Source organism: Vitis vinifera, chromosome 18 (genome assembly GCF_030704535.1).
Source record: "Vitis vinifera cultivar Pinot Noir 40024 chromosome 18, ASM3070453v1".
Taxonomy (NCBI): domain Eukaryota; kingdom Viridiplantae; phylum Streptophyta; class Magnoliopsida; order Vitales; family Vitaceae; genus Vitis; species Vitis vinifera.
Genome location: NC_081822.1, coordinates 3,502,663 through 3,521,011, shown reverse-complemented (window position 1 = coordinate 3,521,011; position 18,349 = coordinate 3,502,663). Strand labels below are relative to the sequence as shown.

Here is an 18,349-nt window from a genome sequence, read left to right as displayed (position 1 = left end):
ATAATGGATACATGGAAGAGAGAGAGAGAGAGAGAGGGTATGTCCTGGGTTCACATGGATGACAAAGAAACGGAACTTAAAAAGCTAAGTCACTTACCTTTTGCAGCCTTTCGAGGATGGCTCAACCTCAACATAATTCCACATTGTGATAGAGACAATGTCTGGCTCACGGACAAATTGGGTTGGGGCCACACCAATAATATATCAGTTGGTCCTTGTATTCACAAAGGAAGCCTCAAGAGAGAGATAGAGAGGGGGAGAGAGAGAGAAACGGCAGTTACCCTTACCCCACAATCATAAGGTATACCCAGTGTATCAGGGGTGAGTCGCGCTAGTGCCCCGACACCCTTAATGATCGTAGGCTCCTTGGAAAAGGAATCTTTATCCTGCATGTTTCAACCAATCAACAGTGATAAAAGCAACAATGTCCTACTTGCATCACATTGACAGCCCCTCAGACTAGGATATACAACACTTGGGGTCATAATGGGGTCCATTTGATCACAGCTAACACAACCACACTCACCATAAAACAACTGCTTTCACTACCCTACTTGAAGTCCAACCCTGTGTTGCTACATGCCATTGCACCAAATCCATCATACAACCACTTATTCAAATCATTTTATAGCTGGCAAACAAGAGACCAAAACTCCCCGCAACTGATTATTTATTACCAATATCATCACCCATGCTGTATTAGATTATCAAATATGGATATATATCACTGGGAATATTCCATTTTTTGGCTCACATATGTACGAGATAGTTGTACAGCAGATTAATGAAATCCAACCTACTTAACTAAAGGACGAATTGATGCAAGTTTGACCGATATCTCATTTCTCAGGAAAAAAAAAAAAATCCAAAACAAAGCAATATGTTGGAATACATTGACCACATATAAGAACACACAGAAAAAAATAAAGATAACAAAACACCCTCAGTAGTGCACATGGTGCAGCATGATTGTTATCTCCAATAGAAAGTGACAAGGAATCTTCCTCACTCTAGTTTCCTCCTGATCAGTCCTTTGAAGAAGTCGAAGCTGTAGCCACATGAAAAATACTATTACAATTACTGTATATTGAGATCATGGTTAGGTTACTACAATAATGTATTTTTGCAACCACGGCATCCAAATGCAAACCACTGGAAACAATTTCAGCAACTTATCTTAAGAAGATATCGCATTGCAAAACATAAAATTCAGAAAATTTTCAAGAAAACCAACAAAAGCATGCTTAATAGGCTGTTTAATGACCATCCTTGGCTTTAAATGCAGAAGGAGATATGTTTCTCACAATCTTTATCATTTATAGGAAAAAGAAAAGGTTTCTGCAGGTCTGGTGTATATACACAATTGAAGCTCTTTTGCAAGAAAAAGCGTTAAAAGAAAGACCAAAACCCAAATAGTATTCATATCACCCAACATTATGTTTAATAAACATGATAATCACATTGCAATGTGGCATCCAAAACTAGCAAAAAGGACAGTCTAGCTCACTAGTCATAACTGGAATGCCACAAAGTCCAACAACCCAAAATGAGATCCCAGAACGATGAGTAAGATGATAGTACAAGCAGAAGAATTCAAACCCAGTATGATGACCTTAGGAAAATGAGGATATTAACTGGATAATTTTGATGCACTGTGCAAGATGGAACACGACAGAAGCTCTGAAGCAGAACAAGTTTTTGTAATTCTTTGTGATTAAAACAAGGTTTCAAGAGAATATAGTCCCCGGGTGGTGTCTTTTCAACCATGCCAACTCATATCACAGCTGTCCATAATGAGAGAAGAGGTAAAAATTCAAATAAAGGGGCAATATAGGAGGAAAATCAGAAACCCTGTATTGAAGTTGTTGAATGCATAAAGCACCAAATTTCAGTGTCTCTATGAATGGAACTATCAAACAACTTTTTCAAATTATTTGCAAGTCCTATGACAGTCATATGCACAAAAAGACCAAACTGACTATTATCTTGAGATACTTCCAGCAGCTCAGGGATCTGTCAGGGAAATGAGAATCCCAGAGAGCACCGCATCTCTGTTTATCTTATTATTCTCAAAATGATGTAATGCAACCCAGGCCACCAACATAACTGGTCTTTTTTCTTTTTCTTATCTAAACTAAATTTTTTTATTAAATAAATGGATGTGTATGAAGCCGTGAATCACAGATTAGTTAAAAAGGCCAATCTAACAGTAGAATGGATTAATGTTATTGTTCCAGATATAACTGCATTAAGACAGGCACAGCAAGTCAGCTTGGTTGATGATCATATCAATTAGTACAAGATCATATCTCTAACGTTTTGAGAAAGAGAGAGATTAACATATCAACAGTTTAATGCATAAACCAGCTCAGCGTCATGTCAAGATTATCATAATAATCTTTTACATAAGTTTTTGAGATAAAAAGAATATCATTGACTCAGTAAAAACAAGATGCAGTTTCCAGAGGCAAGAAACTTTATAATTCAAAAGAAACAAAAAAAAAGTAGCAGCATAAGATAAAGTTTGCAAAAACATAAATAGTTCAGAGATACACATCATTCAAGGAGAGGGAACTAGCAGCCTAGCGGGCTAGCACTAGACATGAGGTTTCTTTATGTCCATTATTTGATTATAGACTATTGATTGATGTGATTAAAGGTGAAAATGAAAAATTTGGATTCTGGAGATAAGGAGAGATCTAAAAAACAATATAACTCAAACAGGTAACTGTTGGAATCCAATAATTATTCTTGATTTCATGGAGTTTATTTGATTTCTTCCTAATTTTTGTGTATATTTTCTGCATATTTAGATTAGTTGACTACGTAAATTAGGAAGGTTGTAATTTAGAGGATTTGTAGGAAGAATTTTAGGAATAGGTCAATCGTCTTATTCTATTTCCATTTATTGTACAAGTTTGAAAGTTATATATATATATATATATATATATATATATATTTGTACTAAATTTTCAAAAAAATAAGAAGAAGATTTTATTTTCCAACATGGTATCAGAGCTGGAAAAAGGTTTATGGTAGTTTTTTTACTTCTTCTTGGCTTTCATTGCCAAGACTTGCCTATCATATTCACAACCTTCTATTGCCATCAACCCTTATTTATTGGCATCATTGTAATAAGCCAAGACACACTAGAGAGACGTGTTGGAAATTGCATGGAAAGCCATGATCAAGGGCTAAGGACAGCCACAAGGGTAATACACAATTTAGAAACAACAAAGATGCTAGGTTCGACATCAACCTCAAACAGTCTCCCTTTCACAAAAGAACAACTAAATCTCTCGTATAAGATTATGGGAAAATCCGAGGTTTCCTCTTCCTCCACTTATTGTGTTTTTGCACAATTAGGTACTTTTAAAATAGCCCTTAGAACTTCTAGTATTCTTCATTCTAACATTTAGATTATTGATTTAGGGGCAACTAATCACATGACCAAAGAGTAATGTTTTTCTATCCTACATTTCATGTTTTAGTAACCAAAAAATATAGGTTGCTAATGGATCTTTGACTCCTATTAGTGGTAAAGGCAATGTTTCAATCACTCTCAATATCACTCTTTCATCTGTTTTGCATGTCCCAAATATGTCTTGTAACTTATTGTCCATCAATAAATTAACAAAATCTCAAAATTGCTTTATAACTTTCTTTTTCACTCATTGTGTGTTTCAAGACCCAACTATGAGAAAGGTAATTGGTAGTGCTAAAAAGAGAAAGGGTCTCAATTACTTGGTTACTAAGGAGCCAGGAAAGATTCAAGCTCATCAAATAAAAGGAAATGTAGAAAAAGAAGAAGAACTCTGGTCAATGCATGAAAGATTAGGGCATCCAAGTTTTTTCTCTTTGAAAACTTTGTACCCTAAATTGTGTGTCAACCTGGATCCTTCTAAATTCCAATGCGAAGTTTGTGAGTTATCAAAAAACCACCATATTTCTTATACTTTTGAGTAGTAAAAGGAGTGAATTTCTTTTTTCTCTCATCCACACTGATGTTTGGGGTCCTTTACAAGTTCCTTATTGTTCAAGAGCAAAATGGTTCATAAGTTTTAGTGATGATTGTACTCAAACCACATGGATCTCTCCTAAAAGAAAAATCCGATATTATCCTCACTCTTAAATAGTTCCATCAAATGATCTGAACCCAATTTAATGCAAAATTGCAAGTTGTGAGGTCGGATAAAGGAGGGGAGTATTTAAACCAAACTCTTGGAAATTATTTCTTGGAGAATGGGATTATTCATCAAACCTCTTGAGTAGGCATTCCTCAACAAAATAGGGTAGCTGAAAGAAAGAATAAACATTTGTTGGAGGTAGCTAGAGCCCTAATGTTTGCTACAAACGTTCCTAAGTTTTTTTGGGGAGATGTGGTGCTTACAACAGCCCACAAAAAGCCTAAACTCCAAGACTTCAATAGACAGCCTAAAACAACACCTACATCTTGGCTTTCTTCCACCCAAAGTCTTTGGTTGTGCTATATTTGTCCATATCCCAAACAAAAATAGATTCATGCTTGATCCCAAAGCCATTAAGTGTATTTTTTTGGGTTATTCCCCCACACAAAAAAGGTACAAATGCTAGCATCCACCTACACAAAGGAAATTTGTCTCCATAGATGCAAGTTTTTTTGAAAACCAACCCTATTACCAGATATGTAATCTTCAGGGGGAGAAAATATTGCAAGAAGATCAATCTTGGATGCTTCCTTTACCCATTTGGAGTTATGCTACTGAACATGGTAATGTAAAGGAGGAAAACAACATACAACCAACAACATGAAAAGAAACCGACATCATAAAACCAACAATAGCAGAAAATGCTACTGAATATGGTGATGTAGAGGAGGAAGACATCACGCAACCAACAATAGGAAAAAAAACCGACATCTTAAAACCAGCAGTAGCAGAAAATGTTGATTCAGACTTGATGGTTTACTCTAGGAGGCCAAGGTTACCAATGCAAGAGTAAGAATCAATCTCTCTTACACATGACCAGTCATCAACTCCAAAATTAGGTACATCTAATCCTTCTAATCCCTCTCTTCTCAATCATGGTTTTGACACTGATCTTGATATTCCTATAGTTATTTGCAAAGGTGATAGAAGTTCCACTAAACATCCTTTGTCAAACTTTCTATCGTATCAACAGAATTTGCCACCAATATAAGGCCTCTACCACTCATTTCTCCTCAGATTCAGTTCCTAAAAATGTAAAAGAGGCTCTAAGTGATCCTAGGTGGAAGGAGGCTATAAATGAGGAGATGAAAGCCTTGTCTAAAAATGAAACATGGGATATTATTGATTTGCTCAAAGAAAAAAATCAGTGGGATACAAGTGGTGTTTACTATAAAATACAAACCTAATGGTTTGATTGAGTGGTATAAAGCTAAATTAGTAGCAAAGGGATACACACAAGCCTATGGAATTGACTACCAAGAAACTTTTGCACTTGTGGCAAAGATGAATTTCGTTAGAGTTCTTTTATCCTTAACAGCAAATCTTGATTGGCCTTTACAAAAATTTGATGTAAAAAATGTTTTTTTGCATGGGAATTTGGAAGAAGTATTTATGGATTTGCCTCTTGGTTTTGAAGGAAAATTCAGCAGTGAAAAGGATTGTAGATTGAAGAAATCATTGTATGGTTTGAAGCAATCTTCTCGGGCATGATTTGAGAGATATGCTAAGTTTCTGCTCAAATTTGGTTATCACCAAAGCCAAGGAAATCATACCCTTTTCATCAAGCAATCACCTGAAAAAAAGATTACTGCACTTATTGTTTGCGTAGATGACATAATTGTCACTAGAGATGATGTCGAAGAGATGCAAAATCTTAAGTTGGCAAAAGAATTCGACATCAAAGATCTTGGAAATCTAAGATATTTTCTTGGCATTGAGGTGGCAAGATCAAAAAGAGGAATTTATGTTACTCAAAGGAAGTATATCCTTAATTTGCTAAATGAAACCGGGATGCTATGATGCAAACCTGTAGGTACACCTATCAATCAAAATCATCAATTAGACTTCATGACTGAAGGAATACCAGTTGACAAAGGGAGATATCAAAGACTTGTTGGGAGATTAATTTATTTATCCCATACAAGGCCAGATATAGCATATGCTATTAGCATGGTAAGTCAGTTTATGCACTCTCCCTTATAATGTCATATGGATAGAGTCTTGAGAATTTTGAGGTACCTAAAGTCAACTATAGGAAAAGGTTTATTGTTCTCAAATAACAATTACCTTAGAGTTGAGGCTTACACAGATGCAAATTGAGCAGGTTCTACTATTGATGAGAGATCTACTTTAGGGTACTGTACTTTAGTAGATGACAATTTCGTTACTTGGAGAAGCAAAAAGAAACATGTAGTTGTTCGATCTAGTGTTGAAGCAGAGTTTCAAACCATGGCCCTTGGCATTTGTGAACTCATGTGGCTAAAGGGTTTATTGAGGGAACTACAAGTTAATCTTGAGAATCCCATGAGACTGTATTGTGATAACAAGGCTGCAGTTAGCATTGCTCACAACCTAGTACAACATAACAAAACTAAACATGTTGAGATTGATAGATATTTCATTAAAGAAAAGATTGATAGTGGACTGATTTGCACTCTGTTTATTGCATCCAAACTACAACTAGCTGATGTTTTCACAAAGGGAGTTCAAAATCCTACATTCAACTCCATGGTTAGCAAGATGGGAATGGACGATATCTTTGAATCAACTTGAGAGGGAGTGTTGGAATCCAATAATTATTCCTGATTTTATGGAGTTTATTTGATTTATTCCTGATTTTGTGTATATTTTCTGCATATTTAGATTAGTTGACTATGTAAATTAGGGAAGTTGTAATTTACAGGATTTGTTGGAAGAACTTTAGGAACAGGTTAGTTGTCTTATTCTATTTTCATTTATCGTACAAGTTTGAAAGTTATATATATATATATATATTTGTACTAATTTTTCAAAGAAATAAGGAGAAGATTTTATCTTCCAACAGTAACAAAGAGTGCAATTTCAATAAGCACTTGGACTTGTGTCATAAGTCATTTTGAGTAGCCTCTTATGGTTTACCATTGGAACTCACAATTGACTGCATAACATGTTTAGACACCAGATAATTACCAAGTACAGTTTCCACATTTTCTCTATCTTAGTTGAAAAGAATAAAAAAAATCATTATTATCTGTATAGAAAACATATATTCATGGATAAAATAACATTCAATTACCATACCTATTTCCATCAGGATGAAGCTCACACATTTGACCATCATCACCAATAGCTAACAAGTATCCCGAGGATGCCAGACCCTACAATTAAAAGAACGAATTACTGGAACCCAATTAAATCAAGTTCTTGCACCAGCAATACACAGATATTTCTGCTTACTTAGGTATGATGGTGAAATGACATTGTGCATAAGTTGGTACCAGATACCACTTGGAAATTGTATAACATGATTTTCTGTCAGGTCAGTGGTCAACTGGTCATTTCTTTTCATATAGGAAATCATTCTACCATTCTTTCTATAGATATACCCGAGGAATGCAGTAACAAGTCCTCTAATGATAAATTGTAAATCCTGAAATAATGCAGGCAAGTTTTAAAGAATAGAAGAATGAAAATTTACCCCCTGCCCTAAGCCACCTGAACAAAAGAGACACTAATATATATATAAAACAATCCAATTATATAGAACCGAAAAATATACCCAACTTTGTTTTTATTTGTATGTATATTTATGTAAGTGATTAGGATGTATTTCTACCTGAATTGTTACTACATTTTCCACCATTTGGCCCTCAATATTTTCTTGTACGATAACTCTCTGCCCACTGCATGCATATAGCAGAACAAAGTCAGGACTCTGTAACCAATGTAGCATTATGAAGAATATGTCTGTACCAAGATGATGAGTGCACCGCATATGGTACACAATGAATCATGGCTACAAGAGAGCTAGTCTTGACAGACTGTCTACAACATATGGCATCACTATTTGCACATGAACATAAACATGGGTGTATCATTCAATAACAGAAAGAAATTTGCCAGGAGAATTTTTTTTTTATGGCATGCTAGTCTTTTAAAAGTAGAAAGACACTTACAACCATATTAATTCTGCAGCAATCATGGTACCAATGATGAGTAGCAAAGAAGTAACACATCCATAAAATGAGAGCATCTAAAATGAAGACAATAAGATGGCTACGGTTTTTATTTATTTATTTATTTTCTAGGAAATTTAATAGTTGATTAAAAAGCATCCAACCAAAGAGCTTAAGGCCTGGCTCAAGTGGTAAAAGGGATGGGGAGGGGGGAGGGTTTGTGGGAGGTTCTAGGTTCAAGTCCCAATGGAGCCAAAAATTTACCTATCAAAAAGGAAAAAAAAAAAGAAAAAAAAAGCATCCAACCAAAAAGAGGCACTGCCCATATATATAGGAAGCATAAAAAGAGCTCCAGAGGCAACAAAACTAAAACTAAAGCTTAACTCTTTCCTGAACAGTTAAAGACATCTGTGAAAAGACAGAGGAAGCACCAATAAAAGAAGGGATGAGAGAGAATGCCAGGAGATTCAGTTCTTGTACTCAACAATGATGTGGATTCACCACAAAAAATAAAATAAGTTGAACAGTAAGCAATCCATCCCCTTACTCTTAAAAGAGGCAACTATGCCTGCAAACTCATAAGATTGGGATGCAGTTCTGACTACGTTAAAAGTCCTTGCTGAACTTCCTATGATCCTATCTCTAGCATTTTTGCTATGATGAACAAACTTTTTTAACTTTCAAAAAGAAAAAAAAATCTGGACTATTCCTTAGATGCCACAAAAGTTTACATGTGTACTATGACGATTGCTAGTAACCCAACTATCTTATGCTGCACAAGAAACCAACGTAATCATCTATTTTCAAACCTTAATGGTATGCTTACAGTTTTAGAAACTTCATGGATTGAAAGACAAAAAGCCTGTGATCTATACCTAATGTTTGTAACAAAATAATACAGGAAACAAGAATATGAATGATCAATAGGTTGTAGCACAACTTAGAATTATCAGGTATCCCAAGTAAACCAAGAGAATGATATCAAAAGTTTAAGCCAGCTGCACACAACATGTTGGGATGGGATGGGAGGACCAAGGAGGGAGGGAGTGATTAAGGAAGTTTTAAGGTCAAAATGATCATATGTTTTCATTTGTACAGAAAAATATGCTGTGAGTGTGAAACCACAGAAAACTATCATCAGGCACTGTGTAACATAACTATGTTTTACCTATGTAGCCATGTCTTACAGTATAGTTCTTCAAGAGTTTGAAATCCTGCATGATGGCAGCACAAAAAAATATTTTAAAAAAAATGACATTATTCTTTATATTACATGTAGTTTATGGAACACAAAATAATGTCCACAATGAATAAAGCATGTGATTGTTGCTCCAAAAATTGGTATGTTTCTTTATAATGTAGGTAGTTTATTGGGTATTATTCACCTTGATTTATGAAAAGACTAAAAAAAGTCTCAAATTTATTGAAGAAAGCTGCAACGATATCTTCTCTTCTAAATTGGTAAGCAACAGAAGATAATTCTCGTAGTACTGCATTCAAGCATGTTGTCGGTTTCTCATTATCAACATTCAAGCCTATACCTGCATAACATGGCATGAATTTGTATCTGAATGGTTCAATCCTCAAATAAATTTAAGTGCAGTCTTTCAATATTAATGATATAAAACCAGTTCATGAGCTAGCAAGCAAGCAATGGCAGTTGAAAATAATATATTTGGTAGAAAAGGACAGGGCCACGGAGTGAAAACAACCTATCAATCAGGTGTATGGCAGCATATCTGATTAAAAAAAAGGTATATGGTAGCATAGTCAAATGAAAAATATCCACACGGCATCAGATGATGAATGAGTCAATTTACCAGCGCTGACATTGAACTTCCGTGATTTATATGTTGAGGTGCATAAAATGCCTCCAACTTTAAGACCATTTAAGTACAGATCATTTGGCCACTTTATTTTAACATCAAGATGTGGTAATCCCTGAAATTGATTAAGTTCCCAAAATGAGCACTTCAATGATTAGACCTCAACATCAAGCATTGGCTCACAATTACAATAAGACCATCATGAATAATGTGTACTAAGTAGCTAAAGATGACAGATAAAAAGCCTAAACTTTTCCACAATGCAAAAATATGATAACCTCAATCAAGGGTTTAGGTTCTAGCTTTAGATGGTCCTCACTGAAATAAAAACAAAATCCTGATCCTCTACAAATTATTATAGAAAACATTCAGAGATAAACTTTGAATTTTCAAGAACTCAAATGACTTCAATTGAGAAACTTAAAACCTTGAATCCTTGATATTGATGGATAGTATGCTACAACGGAATGTCAAACTGTCAACTAGTTAACCAACACCAGCACTATGCATATACTTTTAAGTAGTAAATGCAGTCACTCAGAGTACCCAAAGCAGAAATCTTGAAAGTTAAGAAAATTTACTAGCATCTAATTATCATACATATTCTTTGAATTGTAAACTTAAAATTTTTTCTGATGTTTCCAAACCCAAGCTTTGTCATGGAAGGTCATGTTTAGTACTTTTGAGCCCATTTGGCCATAGTTCTAGACTCTCGAAAGAAAATACTCAAAATCTTTTTATAATGTTTTAAATAATTTACAGATTTCTCTAGCTTCTTTAATAAAACTCTTGGTTTAGTCAGGTTTAACTCCATGCCAACCATACCAAACCACATCTCCTTTAAGGCATGAGGGCAATGAATAAATAAATGATTTAGATACTATAGTCAGTTTTATAATTTTTACACAGTTAGAAAGAGTTACTGCTGAGGAGTTCATAAAATGAGAAATCTTCTCCAACGATGCCAACCAAACAAAATGAAAAGCCACTTTAGTAGGGACATGGTAACAATAAAAACAAAACTTAAAATTTCCTAGTGATCTAATGCGTCATAAAAGATGTTCTACTAAACACAGCTCCCAGTCTCATAAATTTCCCCCAAACCAACAGGTTATTCCCTACTCTGATGTTGTTTACTCTCTCAACACATGACATGGAATTAAATCTAAAGAAAATAATTAAGAAGCAAATCATCATAGCAATAGCACAGAATTCCTGGATGACTGGATGACAGATTCCAGTACTGAAATAGGGATTATCTTGTGAAAGTGCTCTTCGATGCCAATGAGTAGAAAGTTCACTCATTGATCATTCCGTCCAGAAACAGCATCTTTTTTCATTATTGCAGTCTATCACTATCTCTTGGGTTTCTCCCCAATTTTCCAAAACAATTTTTCTAAGAGAGCCCTATTCATTAATGACATCAGCTGAACAAAAAGTCCACTCTCTACAGTCCATAACAAACATTAGCCTGATCTCCATTTTAATTTTTTTCCCATGTCCCTCTCATAGAATATCCTTTGGATTTGTTCCAACTTCCTAACAACCAACATGGTAAGAAAAAACTCTAGCAAGATTTTCTAGGTTAGCTTATGAGAAGTGTGCGTTTTCCTCTTCAAAAAATATGACTCATTCGAGTTCCTTAGAAACCCAAATAAGCTATAAGAAGAGAGGTCAATTCACGTTCTAATTTAGCCACCATCTCCTGAATATAGGAATTCTCCAACTTCAAGAAGCTCACTTTTAGCCACATTATTTCCTAAGCCTGAAATTGCTTTGATCTCAATACATATGACATACCTCGTATCCTTCATTGCTTCTTATAAAGTCAACATAAGGCCCCTTCAACTAGGGTTCTGAAGTTTGACCAATTGCTCCCATTTCTCTGTATTCTGTTGTGCTTGTCAATTTCCCTCCAGATGATTTGATTGCTTAGTTGCTTGGATCAATGGCTACCAAACTCCTGCTTGGTTGAATTTCACATGATTCTGTCTCGGAAGAACATGCAATACCCAATACCATGGGGCATAACCACTGATGAGTTTTTTCTCATATACCTATTTTTTCCATGTGTTGAATTGATCTCAATCATGATGCTGAGAATAGAACCTACGTACTTCTCTTAAGTCTTAATGACCTTAAAGAAGAAATTTCAACTCAAAGCCATATAAAAAAAACCAGACAGTTTAAACTCTTTTCCCCATACTTGAAAACAAAACAACATATTCAAACAAACCTACTTACCTTTGAGTCGCATATGCTCTTTATTGCTTCTGTAATAGCGAGAGAAACAACATATTGTAAAAGGGGCACTGTCCGACCATCCTCCATTTGTAATGTAAAAGAAAACAGAAGGCAGCCCCTTGGAGATTCCCACTTATTCTTAGACCGACCTGCAATATGCCAATATCACACCAATTATATTCCAAATGAAAGCAACATTCTAACAACTATGACAACGTTTTGGACCTCGTCCTTTGAGTTGAACATCAGCAACACATACGGTACCAATGGGCAGCTCACAAAAATTTCTGCCAAAAACAAAAACAGAAATAGATATAAACAAATAAATAAAACTCAATGGAGAGATAAACAGAATTTAGACATTCCAATGCTTACTGAGAAACAACGTCGTGGGTCGAAGGCAACTGCGGAGACCAAATAAGGAACCTACCAAAAGTATTCGTTGACAGAGAACTCATAAACAAATCCATCTGAAAAGGCTCTTCTTCAGGTTTTTCGATCTCCGGGTGCAAAAGAATCGACACTTCACCGTTATCGGGGAGTTTGAGAGTGTTTTTGGCCTTCAGAGATTTAGCAAATTCAATCTCAGCAGACGATTTTCCACATAACACCAGAAGGCTGGTTGATTGTGAATCCATTGCTAAGGAGCACAAAAGACCGAACTCAAACTTCCTTCCCAATTTTCTCTTACACTCCGCTTGGTCGGTGAGCAAACATTGAAAAACTGAACCAAATAGCTGTATTAGAGCCAGTTTAGTTGAGATGGTAATTGAAACGCTGAAAACTGCTAATTCCCTTTCATTTCGGCATTCTCTAAGCAGCCAAACAAACAGAAGTTTTTAAAAAATACAAGGGAAATAAACTCAAACCTGATGCGGCAAGCGGTAGAGATAGACTGCAAGGCTTCTTCGGTGGATGAAGGAGTTTGCGAAGGGAGGGAAAGGAGAGAGGATTCTGTGGAGAAAGACAGCGAAGGAAACTCGTGAAGGGCATAAGCCCGAAGGAGTACTTCTACACTTCTGAACTGGATGCACCGGCGCGTCTTCGGGGAAAAACAATGTAAGTGGTTATCGTGACAGCAGTAGCGTACGATTTTCGGTCACCGACGCCTTTAAAGCTGTCGGATGTAATTAAAAAGTGGTGGGACCTCCTTTTTTGCAGCATCAACGGCCTTTGAGGCGCCTGTGACGACGACAACAGCAAAGTGAGATCTGATCTATAGAAATCCGTGGCGATTGATTTGAATGAGAACCCGTCCGAGTAATCATGATTAAAGTGATTTTATCCCTTATTATAGGCGTTTTTCCTAAGCAGGAATGGGAATTGAGAGTGCGCATCTCATTCCCCATCTTATACATGATTAAAGTGATTTTATCCCTTATTATAGGCGTTTTTCCTAAGCAGGAATGGGAATTGAGAGTGCGCATCTCATTCCCCATCTTATAAAAACATAATTAATTTATTTTCTTAAAAATAAAAAATAATTATTTAAAATTAATAATTATTAATACTATTTTATTTTAAATGCATATAAAAACAAATAAAATTTGATTTTTTAAAGATACAAATGAGTCAAATTTGTCCTTACGATATACACATTTAATACTTAATTATAAATATAACATTTAAATTATTTTATTTAATCTATAATTGATTAATATGTTTTTAAAATTTTAAATTATTCTTAAAAAAATTTAGATTTATTAAATAATTTAAAGCTTTAATTATGTCTATTATTGAAATCTGATTTTTTTTAAAGTATAAATGAGTCAAATTTGTGTTTATGTATATACATTTAACACACAATTATAAGTATAATATTTAAATTATTTTATTTAATTTATAAGTTTTTTTTTCATTTTAAATAATTTATTAGTTATTCAATAACAAGTAACAGTAGCCAATAATATTCAATTAAATAAATAGAACAATGAATAAAATAATGAAAATAATTAATATTCGCGAAACATGCATTGTCGTGTTAAATCTAAGGGTTATTTCTTGATCTAACTACAAGTTATAATATGGAAAGTCAAATAATTAATATGTTTTTAAATTTTCAAATTATTTTTAAAAATTATTAAATTTATTAAACAATTTAAATATTTAATTATGTTTATTGTTTTTTATAGTCGTTATATATATATAATTAGTTTTAAAATTTTATTAAACTTATTGATAAATTCAATATAAAATATTACCTAATTTGAAATTTATTATCTCTCATAAAAAAATCATAATAACATTTTTTCATTTTACTTTGTTTTTAAAAATTATTTTAAATAATAACAACCAATATAAAATTTTTTAAAAATCGGATAAGCTTTTATTATTTAACAAAAAAAAAAATCTCAAATATTTTTTTTTAATGAAAATAAAAAATTATTTCAATGTGCAATATGAGATTTTTTAAAAGTAAAAATAAATTAATTTAAATTATTGATAATTCATTTTATTTTTTCTATTTTTATTATAATTTTTACCTCAAATTTATTCTTATTTAAAAGTGAATAATAATAAACTATGTGCAATAAATATTATTGTAATTACATTAAATAAATATTTATTGGCATCTAATTAATATATGTCATGTGTCAATAAAAAATTGGCGACAAGAATGACGATATCATCAATATATTATTATAATTCACTGGATTAGTTTTTTTTTTTTATTTATAGAAAAAAACAATTTATAAAAAATATAATAAAATAAAAACGATCACAACATATCAACGAGAGCGTTACTTTTAGAGTTTCTATTTTTTAAGAAAATTATTATTGTTATTTTTATTTTTAAATGAGGCGGTGGGCTGGATTTGGAACGTTAGGAGTTAAAAGTTAAAACCCTGTACACCGAGGTTGCCAAATTACAGTAGAGGTTACTAGCGGAAGGGCGACTCTTCTCTACGATGGAGGATTTGCAAGCTGATCTCTCAGCTAATGGTTTAACCGTTTCCACCACCCCAGAGAAAGGTCGATGTCTCTTATCGATCAAAGATTTCTCTCCAGGTCTCAATTTCAATTCACATTTCTGTTTGTTTATCTTTGAAGATCCTAATGTCAATGCTTGTTGGACAATCGGTTCACGGGAGGAAAGTGAAAGGAAAGGAAAGGAACGGGAAATTAAAATCAAGAAACTGGGGGAAATTTTATTATTATCATTATTTTTCAATTAAGCATATTTTCTTGAAGATCAAACAACGGAAAGTTATGAAACTGTTGGAAAAGACAAGATGCAGAAAGGTATCTTGAATAATTGGTTCATTGAAGACCAAACAGCTGAAAATCAAGAAATAGTGGGGAAAGAAACAAACAAGAAAGGAAAGCATTTTTTTTCTCTTCTCCCTTTTAGTTTTCTCTTTTTCACTTAATCAAGAGCTCTAGGTTTAAGGCTACCTTTCCTTTTGTTTTCTTTTGTTGGTCGGCAAACAGATCATGTGCACTGCAAATATTTATAATACTCATGTTTGAACAGTTTTTTGATTTTGATGTGCTTCCAGGAAAAAGAGAAGGAAACAAAAAAAAAAAAAAAAAAGGGGAAAACAGGCACTTTTGATTTTTTAATCTCTCCTTTTTATTTTTAGTTTTTTTATTTTTATTTGGTTTTGCCCAAATGAACTCAACTATGCGTTCTAGTTTCTTGAGAACAAAACAACCGAAAATCAAGAAATAGTGGGAAAAGAGAAAAACAAGAAAGGGAATTTTTTTTTTTCCTCCCCTTTATAGTTTTCTTTTTTCTTTTTCACTAAATCAAGAGCTTTAGGTTTAAGGCTACCTTTCCTTTTGTTTTCTTTTGTTGGTCGGCAAACAGATCATGTGCACTGCAAATATTTGTGATACTCATGTTGGAACAGTATTTTGATTTTTCTGTACTGCAAATTTTATTAAAAAGCTTTGGCCTCCTGTTTGATATAATATTTGAATGTCGCATTGACGATATTCCCAACATTTTATTTCTTTACTCTTCCTCCTCCTGTCTGAGATCCATGTAGAGAAGTCCAAGCCTAACATGAAATTGATCTCTATGGCGTATGAACTTTGAGTACCGCTCTAGAGTATCAAACTGTATGAGGATAGTTGTAAAAATTGTTAAAGACATAATGTTGAAGGTATTTCTGATTTTCTTAAACTGATGGTCTTTCAGTGGCATTATAGGTTTAGACTGGGTTTGGAAAGATATTCAAGGAAGAGTTGGGATATAGAGTGTCTTATGCCTCTTTGATAGGCCATTTTGAAAGAGAAGGACCTCTTCGTGCTTCCATTCTGCCTTACAAATTGATTGGAGTTGTTGTGATGTGAAAAATAATTTGTGAACCAGTGGTTTACACCAGGCAATTGTTGGCTGCAAATACTTGATAAAAGAATTGGATATGAGAACGTTGCTAATAATTTTGGGAATGTTCATTGTACAAATTGTTACCATGCTAGTCACTTGAAACTTGGCATGATAGATAATCTATGGAGGAGTGTTAATGTCAATTTGAATCAACTTCTACTAAAAGGATAAAACAGATGTTCAGCTAAACCTAATAAAAAGCATTACAAATTGGCATCAAACAATCAGTAGCTTCGGAATTTTGGTGGTCTGGCAATGCATCAGAATTGAGATCTTATTACTCCAAGTTGCATTATATAAAACCCATTATTTGTGTGTATGTGGGCATACATGTGGGTGCATAATACTATGTAGATTCTATGTTGCACTTGCAGGAGAGGTGATCATAAGCCAAGAGCCTTATGTCTCTGTGCCAAACAACTCTGCAGTTCACTCAAGATGTGAGGGATGTTTCAGATCAAGCAATCTTAAAAAGTGCTCGGCTTGTCATGTTGTGTGGTACTGTGGGAGCACATGCCAGGTGCATAACAGGATACATCATTCTTCATCAAGTTCAATAGTCATTGCTTCAATTTCAATATTTTCATGCAACTCAGATGGTTTGACCCCAAGTTCGCTTTGGCTTCATCTGTCTCTAGTTCCCAATGTATTACTACATAATGCACAGGTTATCTGTTAGTGTTCTTTTATTCATCACAGTCATTGCATGGGATGCCTAAATTGTGTTGGATCTTCTCTTTAAAATTCTGATAGAGAGATCTTATATGCCAAAATTGCCTAGATGGTCATTAAAGCTTGTTGTACTGTTCTGATGGAAACAGTTATACATAAGCAAGTTAATAAATCGACATATTTAACTGTCTGGCTATGTAATCTCCTGGTGAAAGAAATTTTGAGGTTAGCATTTGAAAAATATTAACAGAAGGGACTAGGTACTGTTGTCCTCTGTACATATTGATTGCATGTGCTTATTGTTTTCAGAAGTCAGACTGGAAGTTGCACCGTCTTGAATGCAATGCATTGTCAAGGCTTGAGAAGGAAAGGCAAAAATCTCTTACACCTTCTATACGCCTGATGGTAAAGCTCTACATGCGGAGAAAATTGCAAAGTGAGAAGGTGAATAATTTATTATCCCCTGGTCCTAATCATGGAGTTTTCATCCTTTTAGTATGTATTCTAATTTATTGCTTTACCTTTTTTTCTGATTAAATTTATCGACCAAGTTTTTTTCACCTGCTGCAGTGGATTGGAAATGCTTTGCTGACTGAAGATAAAATTGATCTGGGTGATATTATCACCTCAAAAAACAACTTAGAGATGATTAAAGACTTACAAGTTGATTTCATGTTTTTTATTTGAACTTCATTTTTTTTTTGTCTACAACACTGGCATGGATGATCTAATTCTCTGTCTATTTAATTCATTCCAGGACTTGGACTAGTGTTCTCTTTTTTGTTTAAGGACGGATCAAAATGATTCTTTCCCCCTTAAGAAATGCTTGCAAAAACTTAAAAGTGGATTGGGTTAACAAGTTATCTTCACTTTGAGTTAAGTATAATCATAATTGTAGCTTGCCTACCATTTTACATATTAACGTGACACAAATTATCAGGAGCTAAATTTTAGCACCCCTAACTTTTTTTTTTTGATAGATAAACAACCAAATATATTAGAAAAGGCTAAAAGCCACACGTATACAGGGAGTATACTGAACAGCCCTACACAAGGCTAGAAAAAACAAAAAAAGGGGGAAAACCCCACCCATCCTCACCCACCCTCAAGTGGTTCCAAGCCACTCCAAAAAGCCTAAAAGAGAGTATG

At 34.1% G+C, this 18,349-nt stretch overlaps 2 protein-coding genes across 11 annotated transcripts in view; one reads left to right on the top strand and one right to left on the bottom strand.

Moving 5' to 3' along the window:
• Window positions 1–699: 699 nt before the first annotated feature.
• On the bottom strand, window positions 700–13,505 carry LOC100248922 (biotin--protein ligase 1, chloroplastic). Of its 4 annotated transcripts, none has more exons than XM_010665953.3 (10): window positions 13,062–13,505; window positions 12,568–12,916; window positions 12,418–12,479; window positions 12,193–12,341; window positions 9,943–10,063; window positions 9,508–9,663; window positions 9,291–9,336; window positions 7,783–7,849; window positions 7,248–7,324; window positions 700–1,048 (listed from the first exon to the last, which is right to left on the bottom strand). In XM_010665953.3, the coding sequence occupies exons 1-10, from the start codon at window positions 13,183–13,185 to the stop codon at window positions 1,006–1,008; spliced, it is 1,194 nt and encodes a 397-aa protein (XP_010664255.1). In that variant the 5' UTR covers window positions 13,186–13,505; the 3' UTR covers window positions 700–1,005. The 4 variants fall into 4 exon arrangements, with proteins under 4 accessions (XP_010664255.1, XP_002285834.1, XP_059590612.1 ...); XM_002285798.5 differs by having other exon boundaries at window positions 12,568–12,929; window positions 13,062–13,171; XM_059734628.1 differs by lacking the exon at window positions 700–1,048 and adding an exon at window positions 7,404–7,478 and having other exon boundaries at window positions 13,062–13,392.
• Window positions 13,506–15,012: 1,507 nt separating this feature from the next.
• The window catches only part of LOC100267791 (histone-lysine N-methyltransferase ASHR1), a 40,638-nt gene continuing 37,301 nt past the window's right edge, over window positions 15,013–18,349 (top strand). For 3 of the 7 annotated variants that reach the window (XM_059734980.1, XM_010665952.3, XM_019216560.2), the window contains exons 1-3: window positions 15,014–15,201; window positions 16,903–17,048; window positions 17,510–17,644. In XM_059734980.1, the coding sequence (XP_059590963.1) occupies window positions 15,102–15,201; window positions 16,903–17,048; window positions 17,510–17,644 (381 nt within the window). In that variant the 5' untranslated portion in view covers window positions 15,014–15,101. Of the gene's footprint in view, window positions 15,202–16,902; window positions 17,049–17,509; window positions 17,645–18,349 lie in introns of all 7 variants that reach the window. The other 4 variants (XM_019216561.2, XM_019216562.2, XM_059734979.1 and 1 more) reach the window with 4 other exon arrangements.